Source organism: Harpia harpyja, chromosome 9 (genome assembly GCF_026419915.1).
Source record: "Harpia harpyja isolate bHarHar1 chromosome 9, bHarHar1 primary haplotype, whole genome shotgun sequence".
NCBI classification, from domain to species: Eukaryota; Metazoa; Chordata; class Aves; order Accipitriformes; family Accipitridae; genus Harpia; species Harpia harpyja.
The window spans coordinates 23787011-23808650 of record NC_068948.1 but is presented as its reverse complement, the minus strand read 5'-3'; the positions used below and the strand labels follow the sequence as shown (position 1 = coordinate 23808650).

The 21640-nt window shown below is 61.5% G+C and overlaps 2 protein-coding genes across 3 annotated transcripts; one reads left to right on the top strand and one right to left on the bottom strand.

The window, feature by feature from the left end:
• Positions 1-3568: 3568 nt before the first annotated feature.
• Positions 3569-9616, bottom strand: ADGRG5 (adhesion G protein-coupled receptor G5). 2 transcript variants are annotated; one of them, XM_052798132.1, is made up of 13 exons: positions 9527-9606; positions 8296-8374; positions 8097-8172; positions 7864-7990; positions 6768-6902; positions 6500-6616; positions 6287-6329; positions 6017-6123; positions 5551-5669; positions 5119-5384; positions 4935-5034; positions 4218-4480; positions 3569-4078 (listed from the first exon to the last, which is right to left on the bottom strand). In XM_052798132.1, the coding sequence occupies exons 1-13, from the start codon at positions 9533-9535 to the stop codon at positions 3951-3953; spliced, it is 1569 nt and encodes a 522-aa protein (XP_052654092.1). In that variant the 5' UTR covers positions 9536-9606; the 3' UTR covers positions 3569-3950. The 2 variants fall into 2 exon arrangements, with proteins under 2 accessions (XP_052654092.1, XP_052654091.1); XM_052798131.1 differs by having other exon boundaries at positions 8097-8374; positions 9527-9616.
• A 5031-nt stretch (positions 9617-14647) lies between these two features.
• On the top strand, positions 14648-21597 carry CCDC102A (coiled-coil domain containing 102A). Its single transcript, XM_052797754.1, has 9 exons — positions 14648-14721; positions 16378-16969; positions 18276-18478; positions 18594-18702; positions 18957-19073; positions 19161-19370; positions 19637-19807; positions 19899-20002; positions 21068-21597. The coding sequence occupies exons 2-9, from the start codon at positions 16436-16438 to the stop codon at positions 21192-21194; spliced, it is 1575 nt and encodes a 524-aa protein (XP_052653714.1). The 5' UTR covers positions 14648-14721; positions 16378-16435; the 3' UTR covers positions 21195-21597.
• Positions 21598-21640: the final 43 nt, after the last annotated feature.

Below are 21640 nucleotides of genomic sequence, written 5' to 3'. Positions count from 1 at the left end.
TAAGTCGACAGGCTGTACTGCTGTCTTCAAAGACACTGGCTGAGCAGGGAAAGGGAGGAAATCCTTGTGTTGTCCCTTGCAAGGGACTCATGCCCTTGGGTTCAGGCCAGTGGCACTCACTCAGCCTGATAAGTGTTTATTGCTCAAGCTGGGGAGTTCCTCAAAGCCCTAAAAGTTCCTGAAACCCCTAATAGTTCCTGAAACCCCTAAAAAGTTCCTCAAAGCTGTAAAACTTCCTAAAAACCCTCAAAGCTCCTCAAAACCCTAAAAGCCCTAAAAGTTCCTAAAAGCCCTAAAAGCTCCTAAAAACCCTAAAAGTTCCTAAAAGCCCTAGAAGATCCTAAAACCCCTAAAAGCTCCTAAAGCCCAAAAAGTTCCTAAATATGGCTAAAGTTCCTAAAAGCCCTAAAAGTTACTAAAAGCCCTAATAGTTCCTACAAACCCTAAAAGCTCCCAAAAGCCCTAAAATTTCCTAAAGCCCTAAAAGTTCCTAAAAGCTCAAAAAAAACCCCTTTAAGACTTCCTAAAAACTCTAAAAGCTCCTCAAAGGCCTAAAACTTCCTAAAAGCTCCTCAAAGCCCTGGTGCTGGCGGCGGGCGAGGGGGAGCGTGCTGGGGGAGCTTGGCGGCATGGCTGTGGGACGGGCAGGCTCCAGCAGGCAAGGGCATGTCCCGCCAGGCTGCTGCCAGCCAAGGCGAGGCAAGTATGGGCAGAGGTGCCTCAGCACCGCCTGAAGCCGAGGGCGAGCCAGCAAGTGTCAGGCCCGCTGCCAAGCGGTGATAGCCCCAGTCGAGGGTGCCGAGACCCCCCCCTAAAAGCACCTTGGGAGACCATGGTGCTCCCAGGGGAGGTGCAACAGTGAGCGGGGCTCAGCCCAGCTCTGGTGGGCGGCGGAGGAGGAGGAGGATGAAGAAGTAGAGTGCTGGTGGGAGGCGATGCCCAGAGGTCCCCCATCCAAATCCGGTGAGCAATGCCAGGGCAGCCTTGGGAACCTTGGAGGATGGCAATCCCAGAGGAGCCTGAGGAAGTTCCGCAGTTGCCTTGAGCGGCTGTGGGTGCTCCCGCTTCCCAATCACTGCTGTTCCACCTCCCTCAGCCTTGCTCCTGAAAATACATCAAATGGGGAGGTGGATCCACCCCCACCCCACATCAGCATTTCTCTGTCAGGCAGCAACGATAACAGTGACTCACCAGGTGCCGGGGCTGTAAAACCCAACCGTAAAGAGAGCAATAAACCCGACTTATTTGTTTAGGCTTGGCTTTGCAAGTAAACCCACAATGATGTCAGGGAAATCTGGAGGAAAAGTGGACCCTGGGGGTATTTGCACAAGCACCAGGTGAGGATGCTCCCACGGGATGCAGAAACCGGGCTCGTCTGCTCACCAGCAGACAAGTCCCAAAGGCAGATCCCCAAATGGAGCCAAGGTCTGTCCCCAACCTTCCATTCCCAAATGGATTTAGTCTCTTCTCTGGCTGCTTGTTACCCCCAGATTTGGAGGATTTGCAATAATTCCAGAGCTTTGCCCCTTGGATTAGGCCTGAAGGCACCGCAGTGATGCCAAGCCACCTTTCCTGGGGAAAAAAAGATGGCACAACCCCCTCCGGCAGCTCGGCACCAGCCTCCTGCCCGATAAGGCACAGGGGAAGGTAAACAGGATTATTTCTCCTTGGGGAGGTTAGATGGACTGGCTCCCCCTTCTCCTGCCCACAGTGCCCTGGGGCTGGGACAAGCCAGCCCCGGTGCTGTGGGGCACCGGGGGTGGTGGGAGGTTGGATCCCACCCTGCGCTCCCAGGGGACCTTGGGGAGTGTTTTGACCCCACTCCTGGTGCGGTGGGGTGGGAAAAGTGTCTCTTCTGCCCCCAGTCACCAGCACTGGGCTCAGCTCCCCCAGGACCACCGTGTCCCACTGGTCCCCAACAGGCTCAGCTTCCCAGGGACCACTGTGCCCCACGGGTGCTGTGCTCCCACTGCTGGGAGGCGACCACCAACTGATTGTTTTCCAAGTGCCACCCCATACTGGAACAAGGTGTATTCATGCACCAGCATCAGTGCGTACTCAGGCACTGGCAGCCGCCGTGACTCATGCCGCAAGCCCTGAAATCTCGAGACGGGGAGAAGGGGTACGGAAAGTGCATCCCAAGAGCAACCGGGGGGCTGGAGCTGCCACAGCCAGGATGCGACTCTCCCACGGTGGGGCTCATGGGGGACAAGCCGGGTGCTTGGCACCTCACCAAACCTCCAGGCTTCTTATTTAGTAGCTGAAGTCAGCCGCCGGAGTGGTGAGACATGCACAGCTCATCGCCACGCGGCGGGAGTGCGCCCGCAAGCCAGGGACACCGTGGTGCCCAGCGGGCTGGAAGGCGGGGGCACACAGCCCTGGCAGGACAGGCTTTTGTCCTGGCCGCAGGCGGGAGGGATGGAAACTCAGCGGCGCTGGCTGCCCTTTGTGTGCAGAACAAAGAACAATAGCCAGTGGCTTCCTTCTCTGCCCAGAACCAGGCCCAGGGAAGCAGCCAGAAAGAGAAACGCCGCTTGGCAGAGCAGCACAGGAAGGCAGAGACGGGCAGCGTGTCGCCCCATGAGGCTGCCCAGTGATGCCCAGTCCCCGGCCACAGGACCAGAAATGGGCAGCACCAGCAAATGGCACCTCACTGGCACACCCTGCAAGCTACAAGCATGGGGACGGTGGGGACCCTGCTGTCACCACAGGTGGATTTTTGGCCCTGCTGGCATCACCGTGCTGTGATGCTGCTCTGCATCCCAGCAGGCAGAGCGGAATGCCCAGCTCCAAAATCTCAGGCACCTGGAATGGCAAAGCCATGGGTGCAGTTCTGGGTTAAGCCCGGTGTCTGGGGATACACCAGGGGCTCAGGGCTGACTCGCTGCCTCCAGCCGATGGTTTTACTCCCTGCAATTTGTCCTCACTATTTATTTCTCACAGGCTGGACTGCTTAAACCCCAATAAAGCATTTGGTCATGTTGAGGAGCTCTGCTTGGGGTCTGCCTTCCTAAGTGAGAGCAGGACGTAAGCTGAGTTGCCGGTTCACTTACTCACTTCCCACCCTCTCCTCCACTCCAGCACATCCTCCCAATGCCAAGCTGAAGCCCTGCTTGCCCATTTGCTCGCCGACCTGGGGCTGCGGGCATCCTCCATCCCTGTGCTGGCTTTGGGGCAAGCAGGAGGGCTTTCAGCAGGGTGCTGTGGTGGGTGAAAACCCAGGGTTGGGGGGGTTGGGCGTGCCACAGCCTTACAGCCACACTCACAAGCCTGCAGCCATGCCGGCACCAAATGGGTTGGGGGGTTATAGCTGGAGACCCCCCACTTCCGCCTGTCCCTTGTGAGATGCCAGGTGGCAGCTCCCCAAGGGGGCTCGGATGTCCTTTCCTGGCTGTCAGGGGGCTCCTCACTGGCACTGCCAACCAGTATGGCCAGAGGCCCAGACCGCTGCTGGCCGGCTCTGCCTGCTGTGTGCAGTCCAGAGCTGCGACCATCTTCGAAATCCTCGTGCCATCTAGTGGGACCTTCACTAACGACAAGGCAGAGCGTGGCTGCCGGCTTTGCCGGCTCTGCCTGCCATGGGGTCGGGGTGATGGGGTGGCAGCGGCCGGCTGTGGGACCCCAGCCACATCCGCGCTGCTCCTCCAGCGGTGGAAGAGACCTGCATCAGCAATTCAAGGGTGCTTTTAATGAGAAGTGTCTGCCTTCAGCAAAAGAAGTCAGTGTTGGTTACTAATGGAGGGGCTGCAAGGCAGCAGGGCTGCTGGGGGCTGACATGGGTGCAGCCATGGTTCCCAGGGAAGCGTGGTGCCCCGAGCCACAGCCCCCCAGCAGCAGGCAGCTCCCGCCACCCAGAAATCCAGCTTTGCAGCCCAAATGCTTCCCCTGAAGAAACCCATGGCGTCACAGCACTGGCTGTCGAGCCCGGGGGATGCCGCCATGCCGCGTCCTCACGGAGCAGCTCCCGAGCTCCCCTCACAGCCCTTCACCCTGGCGTCGGGGTATCTCGAGGTGTTGCTGACGGGGCCCGGCTTGCTCCGGCGGTGCACGGTGATGTACCAGAGGCAGAGAGAGAGACCTGTGGGGGGGTGGCAACGCCGTCACTGCCATGGGTGTACCAAGCTCCCGCGAGAAGCAGGAAGGTGACAAGGACCCCGCTGCTCCCAAGCCACGGGGTGCCCATCCCCCAAACCCCCCTCCTGGCGCTCCCCACCGACCTTGCAGGGAGTTGAGGATGGTGAAGAGGTAGAGCTGGGGGACGAGGAAGATGCCGAAGCTGAAGAAGGCCAGGCCCCAGGTGGTGCCCAGCAGGCAGGTGAGCCCCAGCACCGTTGCCCAGTCCTTCCTTGCCTGCCCCTTCTGCCGCCGGATACTCCGCAGTATCATTACCACCCTCCCCAGCACCAGCATGTTGAAGAGCAGGATGAGGCCGGCGTAGCAGAGGGTGGCAGAATAGGCTGGAGGGCTGGTGAGCCAGCACCTGGCAGAGGGGGACTCTCTTGGGGACAAGGGCCAGCACCCCCAAGAAGGAGCTTGGCGTGGAAGGGGCATGGCGGCAGGTGCCCCCACACGCGGCAAGATGGAGGCAGGCAGCCGGCAGAGCCAGGCTCACCAAAAAGTGGCACCCAGCAGAGCTATGGCTGGCTCCTGCTGGCCCCAGCCCTGGGTCAGCCCCATGTACCTGGGGTGCCTGGCATGTCTGGCGTGCCAGGATGCCCCGGGTGCATGCTGTGCCTGGAGTGTTCAGGGTGCATGCTGTGCCTGGGGTGCGTGCTGTGCCTGCAGTCCATGCTGTGCCCAGGGTGCCCAGGGTGCATGCTGTGCCTGGGGTGCATGCTGTGCCTGGGGTGCCTGGGGTCTATAGGGTGACCAGGGTCCATGGGGTGCCCAGTGTGCCCCAGATGCCTGGGAAGCTGGCAGCCCCCCTCACTCACATAGTCGCGTTGCTGTAGCCTTCAGAGGTGTGGATGGTGTGGTACCCATACGTATCTCTCTTGAAGACAAAAACAGCCACCACGGCCAGCGTGGGCAAACCTGTGGGCCCAGGGACAGGCTGTGTGGGGCTGTGCCGGGGCAGCCGTGCCGCAGGCAGGCAGGGTTGGGTGCATGCCCACTTACCCCAAGCGAAGAGGCAGAGCTTGAGGAGGTAGTGCTGAATGTAGACGTTGTAGACCTTGACAAGGAGGAGAAGGAGGTGGAAAGCCTCAGCGGCCATCCACGCCAGGGTGCAGAGAAGGCTGGCGTGCAGCAGGGCAGCAGTGACCCGGCAGAGCCCCTCAGGGCCGGCGGCCAGCGGCGTGCTCAGCAGGAAGCTGCAGTTGAGCAGCAGCAGCGCAGCCAGGAGGTGCATGTGGATCTTGGTCGTGCTGTCCCTCAGCCGCTGCCTGCAAGACAGGGTGGAGGGCACGGGGTGCTGATGGGCACCCACCGGATGGCACGGCACTGCACGGCACAGTGTGGCACGGTACGGTGAATCATGACACAGCGTGGCACAGTATGGCATGGCACAGCACAACGTGGCATGCACGGCACGGCATGGCACAGCTCTACCTGGAGAAGCAGCAGAGCAGGAGGGTGCAGAGGGTGGCAGCAGCAGAGAGGGAGCAGCCAATGGTGCTGATGTGGGTGAGCGATGCCAGCTGGGCCGGGCTCAGGGTGCCCGCTGGGACCTGCCAGGAGTAGGGAGGGAGGGGGTGAGCCGGGACAGGTCCCACAGCAGCACCCACCCGCTGGGAAAGTCGGGGGGCCCCTTGCAAAACCACCCTCTCCTGCAGGACACCCCCCATACACTCCATACCCCCACATACAGCCTGTACCCCCACATCCACCTACACCCACACCTCCAGGGAGGAGGAAGAAGGATGGAGGGAAGGGAAAAGGAGGAAGATGGAAGGTGGATGGAGGAAGATGGAAGGAGGGAAGGAAGGAGGAAGCAGAAAAGAGGGAAGGAGGAAGGAGCATGGGGTAGGAGGAAGAAGGAAGGAAGAAGAGGGAAGGAGGAAGGGGGGGTATGGACCAGCAGGACGGCGAAGTAGGTGAGGTGGTTGCAGTGGCAGATAACGGTGCCCTCCCTGTGCGTGGTCTTGCAGCCCTCCCTGCTCCAGCTGCCTGTGCTGCCCACACCTGCCATCGGAGAGCTGCCATCGGAGGGTGGCACAGCGGCCAGGGGACGGGGACATTGAGGGGATGTCGAGCCCTGCCAGGGCTGCCCAGGAGGCAGACAGGCAATGCCTTCAGGGTGGCACTGAGCTGGCATTGCCCCTGCCCTGGCTGCGGCCACACTTACTGGCTCCGGGCTGCCAGAAGACGCAGGTGGCATTGGAGGCATCCTGGTGGAAAAGGGACAGAGGGGGAGAGCTGAGGACCTTCTCTGCTCCCCAGGGACCCCAGAAACCTTTTGGTCCCAATGCAAAGAGGGGACACTTTCCCCAACTCCAGGGGAAATGCTGGTGCAGAGGACCACCCCGCCAGCTCGTGCCGGCAGTGGAGTCCTGCTTACCAGCACCATGTCGTGCCAGAACTGGATCTCCACGGGGCGGCTGAGCCCGGCCACGTGCCTGCTCCGCAGGAAGGCTCCCAGCACGTCGTCATTCAGCACAGAGTTGTTGTGGACATCCTGCAACAGGTGGGGTGCCTGCGGGGAGAGTCCCGGGTCCCCAGGACATCCCGCCTGCCCCGAGCATCTCAGTGGGGGGGGGTTGGTGGCGTGGCGGGCATGCTACTGGCCAAGGATGCTCGGAGGGTCTGTGCGAAGACCTGCGGCTCACCTGGAAGATGCAGGGGCTGTGGATGTAGATGCAGACAAGCTTCTGCTCCACTCCCCGCGCCTTGATGCCCTCCATGAGCTCCACCGGGAAGTTCATGGCATGCCTGAGCCTCCTGCCGCCGCCTCGCTTCACATCCTGCGCCGGTGGGCAGGGGAGAGATGGGTTCAGCTGCCCCATGCTCGGCTGGCTCAGCAGGGGTTCAGGGTGCTGCCCTGGCTGCCCCCCCTAGCACAGCCACCCCAGTTACCGGCGTGGCCCCGCAGCATCCCCCCGGCCCCAGTGGCAGCTCCAGCTCTGCCGCACTGCCTGCAGATGTGCAGATATGGCAGCCTCTCCCATCTTGAGCCCTCCCAGCCTGTAGCTCACAGGAAGCCACAGGTGGGGGGTCCATCACCCATGGGTGGGCACGCCTGTCCTGCCGGCCCCACCGTGGGGCAAGCATGGCGCAGATGGCATTGCACCAGGATGCTTTCCCAGTGGGATTTCACACCTTGGTGGGCTCCCTCAGACGGTCTCTGCTCCCAGGTCCCAAGTGGGGGGTCCCAGCTGGCAGGCAGGTACCCCCGTCTGCAAAACCTACCTTGTCCTGCAGGAAGGGACCTTCAGCCGGAGCAGTCGGAATTCCCCGGCAGGGCAGCCCCACGGCCTGGGGAAGTGCTGCAGTGACACCTTGCAACCCCCTTGCACCAGGACGGGGAAGTCGCCCCGTGCGCTGCCCGTGGCAGTTTCCCTCTCCCTTCCCACTGCAGGGAGGTGCAGGCCAGGGCTTCCCTTTTTGTAAATCAGAAAAGCTTCAGGATGGAAACCCTGGCTCTCGGCTGCAGAAACACCCCCCCCCAGCTTTAGAAACCCCTGGATTTATCCCAGTGATGGTGCTGGGGATCTGCAGCCATGGCTGCCTGCGACACCCTGGCAGAGCCGCATCTCGGGAGGCTTTACTGGCGTAAAGCATCCTTGGAGGATGATGGAAACCCAGTGTGGGCAAGCGTCAGCCACCCCAGCATCCCCCGGTACCTCCCACTGGAGGTGGAGGGCCAGGAGAGTACAGGCATCCCCTGGGAATAGCCCCAGCAGTGCAGGGGGACACACGACTAACCATCCTGCTGCTGAGGTTTAAGCCTCTGAAGCGCTCAGTTATGAACTTGAACACGTAGGTCTCGATCATGCCACCCGTGAAGTTGTATTTCTCCTGGCGGGCCAGCTGCTCCTCCAGCTGGTTTAACCTTCACAGGGAGGGTGTTCAGGGCAGGGTGCAGCAGGATCTGGCCCCTGTGGGTCTAGGGGAATGTGGGGGGTCTGGGGGACAGCAGGGCAGACGCCAGCGCTCACCTCTCCCTGGCGTGGTGGGCACTGCCGCAGCCCTGCTGCAGCTCCTTCTCCAGGCTGTCCATGTTGCTCTTCAGCTCTGACAGAGCCATTTCAGGAGCTGAGCCTTGGTGTACGGCACCCTGCCCTGCTCCCCATCCCAACCCAGCCCGGGGAGCCCCAAAAGCACCCAGCCCAATGCCGGGATGGGAGATGTCCCTACCTTGAGCCCGCAGGACACAGGTGGCAAGGCAGAGGACGAGGGCAATGAGCAGCGGGCTGGGCATCGCCATGCTCCTCTCCTGCAAAAGGCACCGAGGACCTGGGCAGCTCTCTAGAGCCCCCACCCACGTCCCCCGGACCTTGGCCCTTTCCCACACACTGGCCGCAGGTCAAAGATGAGGTCCTGGCGGCTTCCCCCCCCATGCCCAGCAGCCAAGCCCCACCAAAGCCATCGCAGTGGCAAAGCCCCACCCTGGAAGCACCAAGCAGGCAGGGTGCTGCCTGGCACTGCCTGTGCTGCTGGCAGGGTGAGGAGGAGGGGTCGCACCGCAGCGACCGGGGTGCAAGATGCCCTTTGCGTCCATTTTACCATTAAGGTGATAAAACCGCAGGGGGCAAGGCTTCTTGCCTTCTCCCCCTCCAACAGGGACTCGGACCTCACTGCCATCCCAGCCCGCGGCTGCAAATCCCCGGCAAGCAACCTGCAAGCCAGAAGGGTCACCGGCATGCTCTACTGTGGTGCCACAGCTTGCCGGCAGTGGCCCAGCACTGAGCTGGGGAGGAGGAAGCGTATCCGGTGCAGGGTGGGGGGAAGGCAGCTGGCAGCAAGATTTGCATCCATTGCAACACCGCACCCAGTGCCGCTCACAGCAACGCCCGCCATGGTAACACCGCCGGCACCGAAAGCAGCCGGGGAGAGAGGCTGTGAGGCCAGTGGTGCTGGGGTGCAACCCTGATGCACAAATGGTTTTACCGTGGATACAGTGATGGGATTGATGCTTTGAGGTGCTGAGGCTGGTAGTGGCCAGCACAGCTGGAGCCTCCCGGGGCAGGAGCGGCAGCGCAGTGGGCAGCATGTTGGGCAGCTGCCTGCACCCGCTGCCCTCTGACCCCCAGCGAGGGACAGCCACCACGTCCCCTTTAGGATGTTTTCCAGTAAATAACCCTCTTACTTCTCACCAGCGTAACCCTCGGATCCCCAGGGTGCCTGATGCAGGTGCTTGGCCTGACCTCCCCTGCCATCCAGCACAGCCCGGTAATGCCAAATGCCACCCCCGCTGCCGCTGAGCTGGAGACAGCATCATTCCCTTACTGCGCCCTCCAGAAATGGCAGGGTGCGGGTGTCACTTCGGGTGGATTTTGCCTTCATGGCGAGCAGCTCGGTGACCCGGTGAGCCCCCAGCATTGTGCCAGCCCCCCACATCCCCACCTCGCTCTGGCGAAGCCCCTACCTTGGGCATGGGGCAGCTCTTGGCGTCAGCAGCACCACGGTGGGATCGGCTGCTCTAGCTCTGCCTGTGCAGCAGCTGGGGCAGCAGAAAGGGAAGTGTTCGTATGCAGATGAGCAGATTAAATCAAGAGAGCTTTTACATTTCCTTTTGCTTTTCTTCACAGCCTGGTGAGGGACCAGGGCGAGCATCCCCGGCACTGCCAAACTGCAAGGACACGGCAGATGGCTGCGATTTGGCGTGGCCCAAAGACAAGTTGATATAATTAACCTTCTGCCCCTAATGAGCTTCTCCTCACCACCGGCTCACCAGCAACCCCTGCTCTCCCGTGCTGAGGAGCCTGGCCAGGTGCTGCTGCAGCAGCACTGGCACCACGGCGGTGCCACTGGGGCAGGAGCATCGCGATGGTGCAGTTTGGTAAGTGTAGGCAGTCAATCCAGCAGGGCAGAAGGCAGAAGGATTCATCCCAGGGTACTGAAAGAGCTGGCCGATGTCATCGCGGGACCTCTCTGCGTTATTTTTCAACAGTCTTGGGAGTCTGGAGAGGCCCCAGTCAACTGGAAGCTGGCAAATGTTGTCCCAATTTTCAAGAAGGGTAAGAAGGAAGACCCTGCTCGTTATAGGCCTGTCAGTCTCACTTCAGTGCCTGGTAAAATGATGGAGGTGGTTATTCTGGGAGTTATTGAAAAACACTTGAGAGACAATGCAGTCATTGGTCATAGCCAACACAGGTTCACGAGGGGGAAGTCATGCTTAGCCAACTTAATTTCCTTTTATGACAAGGTGTCGTGGTTTAAACCCACCCGGTAACAAAGCACCACGCAGTCACTCATTCACTCCTCCCGCCCTGGCCCCGGTGGGATGAGGAGAAAATATGAAGAGAGGCTCGTGGATCGAGACAAGGACAGGGAGGGATCTCTCACCACTATGGTCACAGGCAAGACAGGCCCAACTTGGGGAAGAAACAAAATCAATTTAATTTACTACCAATCAAATCAAAACAGGATAATGAGAAGTAAAACCAAACCTTAAAACACCTTCCCCTCACCCCTCCCTTCTTCACGGGCACAGCTTCACTCCCAGATTCTCTACCTACCCTCCCCAGCAGCGCAGGGGATCAGGGAATGGGGGTTGTGGTCAGTTCGTCACACGTTGTCTCTGCCGCTCCTTCCTCCTCAGGGGGAGGACTCCTCACTCTTCCCCTGCTCCACTGTGGGGTCCCTCCCACGGGAGACAGTCATCCATGAACTTCTCCAACGTGAGTCCTTCCCACGGGCTGCAGTTCTTCACGAACTTCTCTGGCATGGGTCCTTTCCATGGGCTGCAGTCCTTCAGGCACAGACTGCTCCAGCACGGGCTTTGCCACAGAGTCACGGCCATCTTTGGGGACATCCACCGGCTCTGGTGTGGGGTCCGCCATGGGCTGCGGGTGGGCATCTGCTCCCCTGCTCACCTCCATGGCCTGGGGGGGGACAGCCTGCCATCTCACCACTGGCTGCAGGGGCATCCCCTCCTCTGGCGCACCTCCTCCCCCTCCTTCCTCACTGACCTTGGTATCTGCAGAGGGGTTCCTCTCACATTCCAATCCCCTCACTCACTGCAGGTTCCCCTTCTTAAATATGTTCTCCCAGAGGCGCCACCTCCATCACTGATGGGCTCGGCCTTGGCCAGAGGTGTGTCCGACTTGGAGCCAGGGAAGCTTCTAGCACCTTCTCATAGGAGCCACCCCTCCCCGCTACCAAAAAACCCCGCCACACAAACCCAAAACACAAGGTCACCCATCAAGTTGACCAAAGGAAGCCTGTAGATGTGGTGGGTTTGGATTTTAGCAAAGCTTTTGATACTGTCTCTCACGGTATCCTTCTGGACAAACTGTCCAGCAGACAGTCCATCACATGTTGGGTGAGCAATTGGCTGACAGGTCAGGCTCAAAGACTTAGAGTAAACGGGGTCACATCATCAGGCTGGCAGCCAGTCACCAGTGGGGTTCCCCAGGGCTCAATTTTAGGGCCGGTGCCCTTTAGTGTTTTTATAAATGATCTGGATGCAGGAATCGAATGTACATTAAGTAAGTTTGCCAACGATACTAAATTAGGAGGAGCTGTGGACTCCCTCGAGGGTAGAGAGGCCTTACAGAGAGATCAGCATAGACTAGAGAGCTGGGCAATCACCAACCGTATGACATTTAAGAAGAGCAAGTGCTGGATTCTCCACCTGGGATGGGGTAATCCTGGTTATACGTACAAATTGGGGGACGAAAGGCTGGAGAGCAGCCCCATGGAAAGAGATCTGGGGGTTTGGGTTGACGGCAAGTTGAATAGGAGTCAATAGTGTGCCCTGGCAGCCAAAAGGGCCAACTGTGGCCCGGGGTGCGTCCAGCACAGCATGGCTAGTTGGTCAAGGGAGGTGACTGTCCCACTCTACACCGCACTGGTGCAGCCCCACACCAAGCACTGTGCGCAGTTTTGGGCGCCTCAATATCAGAAGGACATCAAACTACAAGAGTGTGTCCATAGGAGGGCAGCCAAGATTGTGAAAGGCCTTGAGGGCAAGACTTATGAGGATCGGCTGAGGCCACTTGGCTTGTTCAGCTTGGAGAAGAGAAGGCTGAGGGGTGACCTCATTGCTGAGAGGTGACCTCATTGCAGTCTACAATTTCCTCAAGGAGGGCAGCGGCAGGGGAGGTGCTGATCTCCTCTCTCTGGTGACCAGCGACAGGACACGAGGAAACGGAATGAAGCTGCACCATGGGAAGTTCAGGTTGGATGTTAGGAAAAGGTTCTTCACCAAGACAGTGGTTGGTCCCTGGAACAGGCTCCCCAGGGAAGCGGTCACGGCACCAAGCCTGTCAGAGTTCAAGGAGCGTCTGGATGACACTCTTGGTCATATGGTTTAGTTTTAGGTAGTCCTGCAAGGAGCAGGAGGTTGGACTCCTGATCCCTATGAGTCCTTTCCAACTAGAGATATTCTATGATTCTCTGATACCACAGTTTGATGCTACTGCTAGGATGGAACTGGCATCCTCCGCGCCACCCCCAGCCACGATGGCACAGGTCCTCAGCAATGCCAGCTGGCCCAGCTGAAGGAAAAAAGGTCGTCTTTTTTTTCCCCCCAACAGTTAGGTTTTCCCCCAAAGGCTTCACCTTGTGCTCCAGGGGCTGCTGGGTCCAACTGCAGGGACATGGACACATGCAGAGGCGTGGGGACAGCTCAGCCATACCGGTTCCCACCGCGGGGCAGCGATGCCACCCTGTGCTTGCCCAGCACCTGCAGCCACTCATGCAACCAGTCTCCAGGTCTCAGTTCATGGCAGAGGGCAACCATCTGCCTCTACCTGACCCACCCCGAAGACAGGAGCCCTTTGGGCACAGCCAGGCACCCTGGGCCAGGCTGGAAACCCAGAGCTGGAGGAGAAGGGTGCCAGGAGGATGGTCCATAGACCACAGAGATGGGTCACTGTCTACATCCTTAGGTGACATGCCCCGGGCCAAGGAGGTTTGATTTTTGCAGGGGCAAAAACCACAGATCCCAGGCTGCTGGCAATGCGTCCTTGAACATGCCGGTGTCACCGAGATGTTCACATCCAAGCAAACAGTAAAGACACACTTGGAAAAAACTTTGCTGGTTTTCAAAGCCTGGTTTTAGTGCCGGGAGTAGGTTAAAACCCCAACCCGCCGGCACGCACCAGTAGCTCTGGCCAAACCGCCTGCAAAATCGCTTTACCGGCTGCAAGCAAAGCTGCCGCTTTGGGCTTCCCTGGCGCAAAATGCAGGGATAGGGGCGTGGGAGAGCAAAGCATCCCCCGCCCCCAGCTTTTTGGGGTCGTTTCCAGTGGAAAAATACCAGGCTTGGAGAGAACATGCACAGGCATTTGCAGTTTTGCTTTAATTTGATTTATTTTTCCCTGCTTTGCTTGATGCTGGGGGAGAAAAGTGTGTCAGAGTCCCATGGCATCGTTTCCCTGTCCTGTGCGACACAAATCCTTTTGGCCACTTGTATTTCCCCTTTTTTTTTTTGCTGAAAAGCATCCAGCAAAGGGAAAAATACTGGGGGAAAATGGTGGTTTGGGGCTTTGCTGCTTGGTCGGGAGCAGGACGGAGCCAGCATCAGGACGTGCGGTGATGTGGTGGGCAGTGCTGCGTGGCCGTCCAGGACCTGCTCACCCATGGGGACCCTTGGGTGGGGATGTCCCGTCCCCCCTGGGTCCCCTCCCAAGCCCCAGCCTCCGACTCATGGATGTGGAGCAGAGTGATGCCAATCCTGCGGGAGCAGCCAGAGCCACAGGGAAGAAGGGTCAGGCCTGCTCCAGCAGCCAGCCCCCCCCTCCACCGCAGCCATGGCACTGGTGGCTCCAGGAGCACTCAAACCCCGATGAGGCCCAGGCTGGAAGGAAGCCGGGGCCAAGCTGCAGTCTGGCAGCTGCAGCCCCATGTGCATCACACTTGTGCACTGGCACGCCTGCGTGCAAATACTCATGCAAATGTGTGTGAGCATGCCCACGTGTGAGCACGTGCCTGTGCAAGCCCCTCTATGCACCATGCTCGTGTGCAAACCCTCATGAGCAAGCACGCTCCTGTGCATGTCTGCAAGCACCCATGAGCAACGACAACCTCGTGCAACCAGCAGCGTGCAACCTCTCGCACGCAAACGCTTGCGTGCAACACACTTGTGCACAAGCATGCCTGTGTACAGCCTGTGCAAACGCTTGCAACACGTTTGTGTGCAGGCATCGCTGTGCATGCACTCCTCGGTGCAGATGCTTGCGTGCCACCCGCCTGCACCTAAAAACGCCTGCAGAAACACCCACGAGCAAGCTCCCCCGTGGGCAAACACCCGCCTGCACGCGTGTGCAAGCATGTCAGCGTGCACCCACGCGCAACACGCGCGTGCATCGCTGGGCACGGCCTCCCCCGTGCAAACACCCGTGTAAAACCTCCCCCGAGCATAACCGCTGGGAAACCCCACGCGTGCAAGCACACGCACACGAGCAAACTCCCCCCCCCCCCGCCGCACAGGCAGGACACGCACCCGCGGCCACGGGCTGGGCTCCGGCAGCGGGACCGGCCCGCCGGGGCGCGGGCGGGGGGCGGGAGCGGCGGGGGGAGGAGAAGGAGGAGGAGGAGGGGGAGGAGGAGGAGACTCCGCCGGCAGCGCCCCGGCCCGCGCGGGCTGCCCGTACTGCCGCCGCGCCGCCACCGGTGAGGGAGAGGCGCGGGCCGGGCCGGCGGGCGGGCGGGCGGCACGCGGCACCGGCGGCACCGGCGCGACGGGAAACTTGCGGGAAACTTTGGCCGGGGTTAGGGGGGTGGGGAGTGGCGCGCCGGGACGGGGCGGAGCAGGGCGGGCCGGGCGGTACCGAGCCGAGCCGGGCGGTACGGGGCCGAGCCGGGCCGGGCGGTACCGGCCGTACCGGGACGGGACGGGGCGGGGCGGGCGCGGAGGAATGCGGCGGCTCCCGCGGGCCGGGGCGCGTCACCGCCGGCGGCGGAGTGGCAGCGCCCGCGACCAATGGGGAGGCGCGGGGGGCGGGCGGTTCCGCCCCCGCCGGGAGTCCGGGACGGCCGGCGGGGGCCGCGCGCCGGAGCCGGGGGGGAGGAGCGCGCTCCAGGCGCGCTCCCGCGGGTCCTGGACGGGGGCCGGTGCTCCACGCGTGCTCTTCGTGGGTGTTCCAGGGGTGCCCGTGATCCAGGCATGCACCCCGTGGGTGTTGCACGGAGGCCGGTGCTCCTGTGAGCACTGCAGGGACGGCGGTGCTGCCACGGGCATTGCACGGGTGCCCGTGCTGCCGCAGGTGTTGCACGGGTGCCCGTGCTCCGTCTGTGCTCCCGTGGGCATTGCACGGGTGCCGGTGCTGCCGTGGGCATTACACAGCAGCTGGGGGTCTGCCGGTGCCGGATCCCACCGGGACCTGGATTTCCTCCCCGGGGCAGCAGCCCGTGCAGGCAGCAGGAGAGCGCAGGCCAGGGCTTGCCTCCGAGTTTTACCAAAACTTCACCGTTTCATATCAGCAAATATCATCAGAGAATTTAATTTTTTCCCCCGTGCAAAGTACATAATTGCCATCGGCCGATGCTTCCGCTGTTCCGGCTCCGGTTCTCACAGCCCGGCCAGATTTGGCGGCGGGTCTGGGCTGCACCATCCCCCCGAAAACCTGCCGGGAGGCTGCGGGCTGCCCGCGGCCGGGCTCTGTACTTATCCCATTAGGGTGCACAGCAGCCTCCCATTAAGGTTTCCTGGGGCGGTTTACCCGCCTGGCTGAGCCGGGATGTGAGATCCGTGCTGGGATGTAGGAGGTCAGCGCCGGCCCTTTGTTGCGGCATCACCGGAGAGCGCGTCTGGCCGCCTCGGCACGCATCCTGCCGCCGTGGCTGGTTTGGTCTTCCGGAGCTGTTCCTGCCTCGCTGGCGCCGGATCCAGGCTTTAACCCTCACTGGAGCCGCCAGGGTGCAGCCGGGTCCCCCCACCACAGCACCGGGGGTGGTCTTGGAGGCCTGCAGATGATGTCATCCTGATGACCTCATGTGGATGACATCATCCATATGACATGTAGAAGTTGATGCCTCCGGTGCGCTGGCAGAGGTGCCCTGGGCCAGGCTGGTGCCTGCTGCAGTGCCAAGCTGGGACATGGTGCCGGTGGCTGGGCGGTGGGCTGCGGTCCTCACTGGGGACCCTGCTGGGGCCATCACCGGGGACCTTGCTGGAGTCCTCACCAAGGACCTGACCGGGATCCATGCTGGGCACCTTGTCGCTCAGTGTGCCACTCCCCCCAAAACCAGGGGCTGTGGCCCCCGCTTCCCTCCAGCCCCCTCCTGCAGCCCCCCTGGGGCCCCCCTGACCCCTCCTGTCTCCCGCAGGTCGCCGGGCGGAGACGCCGCCCCGACGGTGATGGCCATGCCCTAGGGGAGACCCGCCATGAGCCAAAGCGGGGCCTCACGCCTGGCCGGCTCCCCGCCACTGCCGGGGGGCTCGCTGCTGGCCCTGCTGGCCCCTGAACCCTCCCCGTCCCCACCCAGTGGGACGCCCTCGCCTGGCCCCCCCCCGGCACTGCTAGAAGGGGACTGGGAAGGGCGGGAGGAGCTGCGGCTGCGGGAGCTGGAGGAGGCGAGGGCGCGGGCGGCACAGATGGAGAAGACGATGCGATGGTGGTCGGACTGCACGGCCAACTGGCGGGAGAAATGGAGCAAGGTGCGGGCTGAACGCAACCGGGCCCGCGAGGAGGTGCGGCAGCTGCGGCATCGCCTGGAAGCCCTCACCAAGGAGTTGGCCGGCCTGCGCCGCGACCGCGACCGGCTGGAGGAGCGCCCGCCGCCCACCCGCCCGCCGGCGCGGCTTCATGGCCGGCCCGGCACCAGCAGCCCACCCAACGTCGACGGGGCAGAGGGAGAGGCCAACCCCGAGCATGAGCCTGTGCGGGATGTGGGGGCCGAGGCGCCACAGAAAGCCAAGGTGGGGGGGTGGGGGGGCTGGTTGGGGTGAGCAGGGCTGGCGGGGTGCCGTGGGGGTCTCCCCAAGCCATCACCGCCTGCGGGTGCCCGTGGGGTCACTCCCTGACCCACCAAGGAGGGCAGTGTGGGGGGGCAGACCCCTCGGAGCAGCGCGGGGGGGACAGGCCCCTCTCAGAGCAGTACAGGGGGGTCAGACGCCTCTTGGGTTAGCATGGGGGGGGGGTCAGACTCCCTCAGAGCAGCACAGGGGGCTCAGGCCCCTCTCAGAGCAGTGTCATGCGGTCAGACCCCTCTCGGAGCAAGATTTTGGGCTCAGACCCCTCAGAGCAGCGGGGGGGGGCGGGATGGGCCCCTCTTGAAGCAGCCTTGCGGGTCAGACATTTTGGAGCAGCGTGCGGGGGTCAGACCCCTCTCAGAGCAGTATCATGGGGTCAGACCCCTCTTGGAACAGCATTGAGGGGGGTCAGACCCCTCTCAGAGCAGTGTCATGGCGGGGGGGGGTGCAGGACCCCCATAGCCCCATACAGCAAGATCACCTCAGCACTGGCTCTGGTCCCTTTCTTGGGGCTTTCCCTTTGGAAGCACTAGGCAAAAGTCGATGTGCCGGTACAGGGGACAGTGGCTTCGGCAGTGCCGATGGCATCTCCCAGCAACGGCTTGAATGCCAGGGTGGCCATACGGGCTTCTGGCAGAGGACTGTGCTGAAGGGAGGAGGAGGAGGAGCAGGAGGAAGGAGGGGACACCAGAGCCACCCCAGGGGTGCTCCCAGCTGCTCCAGCCATCCCCTCTCTGCTGCCATCGGCTCTTTCGCGATGCAGAAGTCACCACTGGGGTGCCGCACCGTGTCAGTTTGGTCTACCTCACGGCACGGCTGCCGAACAGCAAATCTGAGGCTAATCTGAGCATCCCTGGCGGGCTCCCCACTTGGTCCCCGGGGATGTCCCCTCCCCAGAAAACCCCTGCAGCTCATTTACCACGCGCTCGTGGAGCCTGGTAGAAGATTGCCCATGTAGCGGTTGCGGTGAGGTCAGTGTAATAAATCAGAATTATCCCAAATTTCTAGCGAGGCAGGGAGCCGGCAGCAGAGCGTGGTGGTGTATGGAAGCTCCCCTGGGAGGACGGGTCCCTCTCCATCAGCCTCAGGGGGTCCTTGGGGACCGGAGGGAGGGATGCTGCTGGGTTTCGCTGGAGGGATGTTCTTGGTTATGGGGTGAAGGCTGGGTGCTCTAGGGGGTGGGAAGCCAGGGCTGCCCCCTCACCCATTGGTGACTCCCTGCCCCTGTGCCGGGCCACCCATGGCGCCGCAGGAGCTGGAGCTGATGGAAAACATCTTGACGAGCAAGCAGGATGAGAGCTGGGAGCAGCGGGGCCCCCGGCCCTCCTTCGCCCGCCAGGAACGGAGCCGCCTGCTCTGGGAGGACATCAGTGTTGTGGAGGAGGATGCCACCAAAGTCACCGCCCTGAAGCTGAGGCTGGATGAGTGCCAAAAAGTACTGCTCAAGGAGCGGGAGTGAGTGCTCAGGGTGTCATCCTTGTGGGGTGCCAGCTGAGCCCAGCCCGGTCCCCACCGGGATGGGACGTCCCATGGAGTCCTGCCGGCTGTCACCAGCGTTGCCTCTCCCCAGGGACAAGCTGGCGCTCAGCAAGAGCATCGAGAAGCTGGAGGGCGAGCTCAGCCAGTGGAAGATCAAGTATGAGGAGCTCAACAAGAACAAGCAGGAGGTGATGAAGCAGGTGAGTGAAGTGCCTGGGGACCAGGGGTGCCCCGGGAGGGGTGGCCTGTCCCCCAGTGGGTGGCATCTCCTCATGGTTGGACATGGTGACCCACAGCCACCTCCCTGACTCCAGAGTGCTCATTAAGAGTCTTAATTAGAACTGTTGAGCCAGTTGGTCCGTCTGCAGAGGTTGGGTGGATGGGTGTGTGCAGGGCTCAGGTGGCGCAAGGTGGGTGCACCCTGCCCACCTTGGGTGCTGTGTCCCCCCCACAGCTCAACATCCTAAAAGAGATCCACCAGGATGAGCTGGGGCGCATCTCCGAGGACCTGGAGGATGAGCTGGGCGCTCGCTCCAGCATGGACAAGAAGCTGGCAGAGCTGCGTGCGGAGGTGAGGCCAAACCCCAGTGCAGGGGGGCGAAAGGAGTGGCGAGGGGTGTCCCTGCTGCCCCCCAGCCACCCCATGTCCCTGTCCCAGATGGAGCGGCTGCAGGCAGAGAACGCAGCCGAGTGGGGCCGGCGGGAGCGGCTGGAGACAGAGAAGCTCAACCTGGAGCGGGAGAACAAGAAGCTGCGGGCACAGATCGAGGACCTGGAGGAGGTGCTGGCTCGCAAGCGGCGCCAGACGGCCAGCGCCCTGGACACCGACCTCAAAACCATTCAGGCCGAGCTCTTCGAGAAGAACAAGGTGCCATGGGGGTGGTCCTGTCCCCCACCACCCCCTCCCTGGGTGACTGTCACTTCAGCAGTGGCTCAGCATTCCCCAGGACCTCCTCAAGCCCCAACTCTGCCACCACCCTTCATCTAAGGGGTGGTAGTGACCCCATCCTTGCTCCATCAGCCCCTCTATCATGGGGTGGGGTGGTGGGAGAGGTACCTTGAGTGGGAGAAGGGGGCACCCGGCAGTGGGGGTGGCTCTCACCTGCTCAGCCCCCCACCCCGTGCCCACCTCAGGAGCTGGCCGACCTGAAGCACATCCACACCAAGCTGAAGAAGCAGTACCAGGAGAAGATGGCCGAGCTGGCCCATGCCAACCGCCGTGTGGAGCAGCACGAGGGTGAGGTGAAGAAGCTGCGCCTGAGGGTGGAGGAGCTGAAGAAGGAGCTGGCCCAAGCCGAGGACGAGGTGAGGAAGCTTGTGCCAGTGGCGGGGACAGGGGTGGGCAGCTCCACTCCCTCCGCGGCTGCCAAAAGCCCCCTCCCATCCCATCCTGCAGCTGGATGAGGCCCACAACCAGACACGGAAGCTGCAGCGGTCACTGGATGAGCAGACAGAGCAGAGTGAGAGCTTCCAGGTGCAGTTGGAGCATCTGCAGTCCCGGTGAGTGGGGGACTGGGGGGGGACCACGGTGGGGACCATCAAGGGCCCATGGGTGGGATGACGTTCTCCTCACCACCATCCCTCAACCGGCATCTCCCTGGTTGAACCCCGGGCTGTGTGGCCAAAGTGCCTTCAACAACCTTGGAGGGTGTGCAACCATCCTTGGAGCAGCCTTCGCCCCACTGCAAACTGGATGGCATTTACCTCCCAGTTAAACCAGCATAAGGCTGCCCACCGACCAGTACAGCCTAGTTTCACGCCGCTTGGGGTTTCACCTGCCGGTACCCAGGGCCAGGGCAGGCTTCGAGCATCCCACGCTGGTTTGGGGAGGCGGGAGGTGGGTTTTATTGCCCTTAAAAACTTTCCCTGCCTCGCTTCGCCTCTCCAGCCTTAAAGAGCTGAAATGGCCGTGAGGGATCGATGCCGCATCTCTGGGAGGCACTGAGGAGGTTGTGTTTATAATATTCCTTTATTTTATTGGGACATCTTCATTAAATCATGGAGGAATAATGGAGGCTTCATCTTCACCCCCCCTCCAGCCTCCCTGTGCGCTCATCCTTAAATAATTCATGCCTTCCAGTAAAACACAGCAAACTGGTCGGATCTGACCAGGTCCTGGGCCTTTTGATTTCAAATTTGCTTCATAAATTTTTGTTGATGAATTTTCATGCAAGGGCATGTGAGGAGCTAAAACCACCGCAGGTTCCCGGGAATGGGGACTCTTGGGTTGTTTTGGGGGGATTCCTGTTTTAGGGGGATGACTCCTCCCTGCTCTGCACTGTCGGCTGAGTCTGAGGTGCCCGGCGGGGAGGTGTCCAGCGCTGGAGGGTTTTAGCTGGTGCCCCACTTGTGCCGAGCATCATCCAGGGCTCCCCGACCCCACGCTGGAGGATTGGCCCCAGGCTGGGAGGCTGATCCTGCACCCAGAGCTTAGTGGGAGCTGCAGCAATGCGGTCCCACTGGGGTGCGGTCATGCTGTAGGGGTGCAGGGGGATGGGCTTGGCTTTGGCGTCCCCCCAGGGCTGCACCCCGCCGCCCCCCACCCCGGCAGCTCTCCCTCGGCAGGCTGCGGCGGCAGCAGAGCACCCCGCTTTTCGGCAAGATGCGCAGCGCCCGCTTCAGCCCCGATGACGCCGGGGACGGCACCAGTGACCCCGACGAGGATGAGGACCTGCAGATCCAGGTGCCCTAGAGCCCAGGGCCAGGTGCCACCGCCACAGGGATGTCCCATGGCGGTCCTCTGCCCACAAGTGCCTGTTGCCATGGGGCCTGGCCATGCAGTGACCTTCCTATAGGTGGGGAAACTGAGGCATGGAGCGGCAGGGAGGAATTTGCCCAGGGATGCTCCAAGCCTGCTGCCTCTCAGACAGTATCTGATGCCCCTTGGCCACCGGCATCTCCTGGGACACAGATGTGGCCACCAAAGCCAGCATCGCTGAGCAGCCCAGGAGGAAGAAGTACAGGGCAGAGAGGGGCATCGAGCCCTGCAGGCGGCCACGCTCTCCTGCCCACTTTTTTATATATATAATATATATATGTATGTATTTGTATATGATTTTTTTTATCATAAATACAGAGCCCAGAGGGGCCCAGGCTCTGGTGGTGGCTTGGGCTGTTGGTCTTTTCCCACGTGGGAGC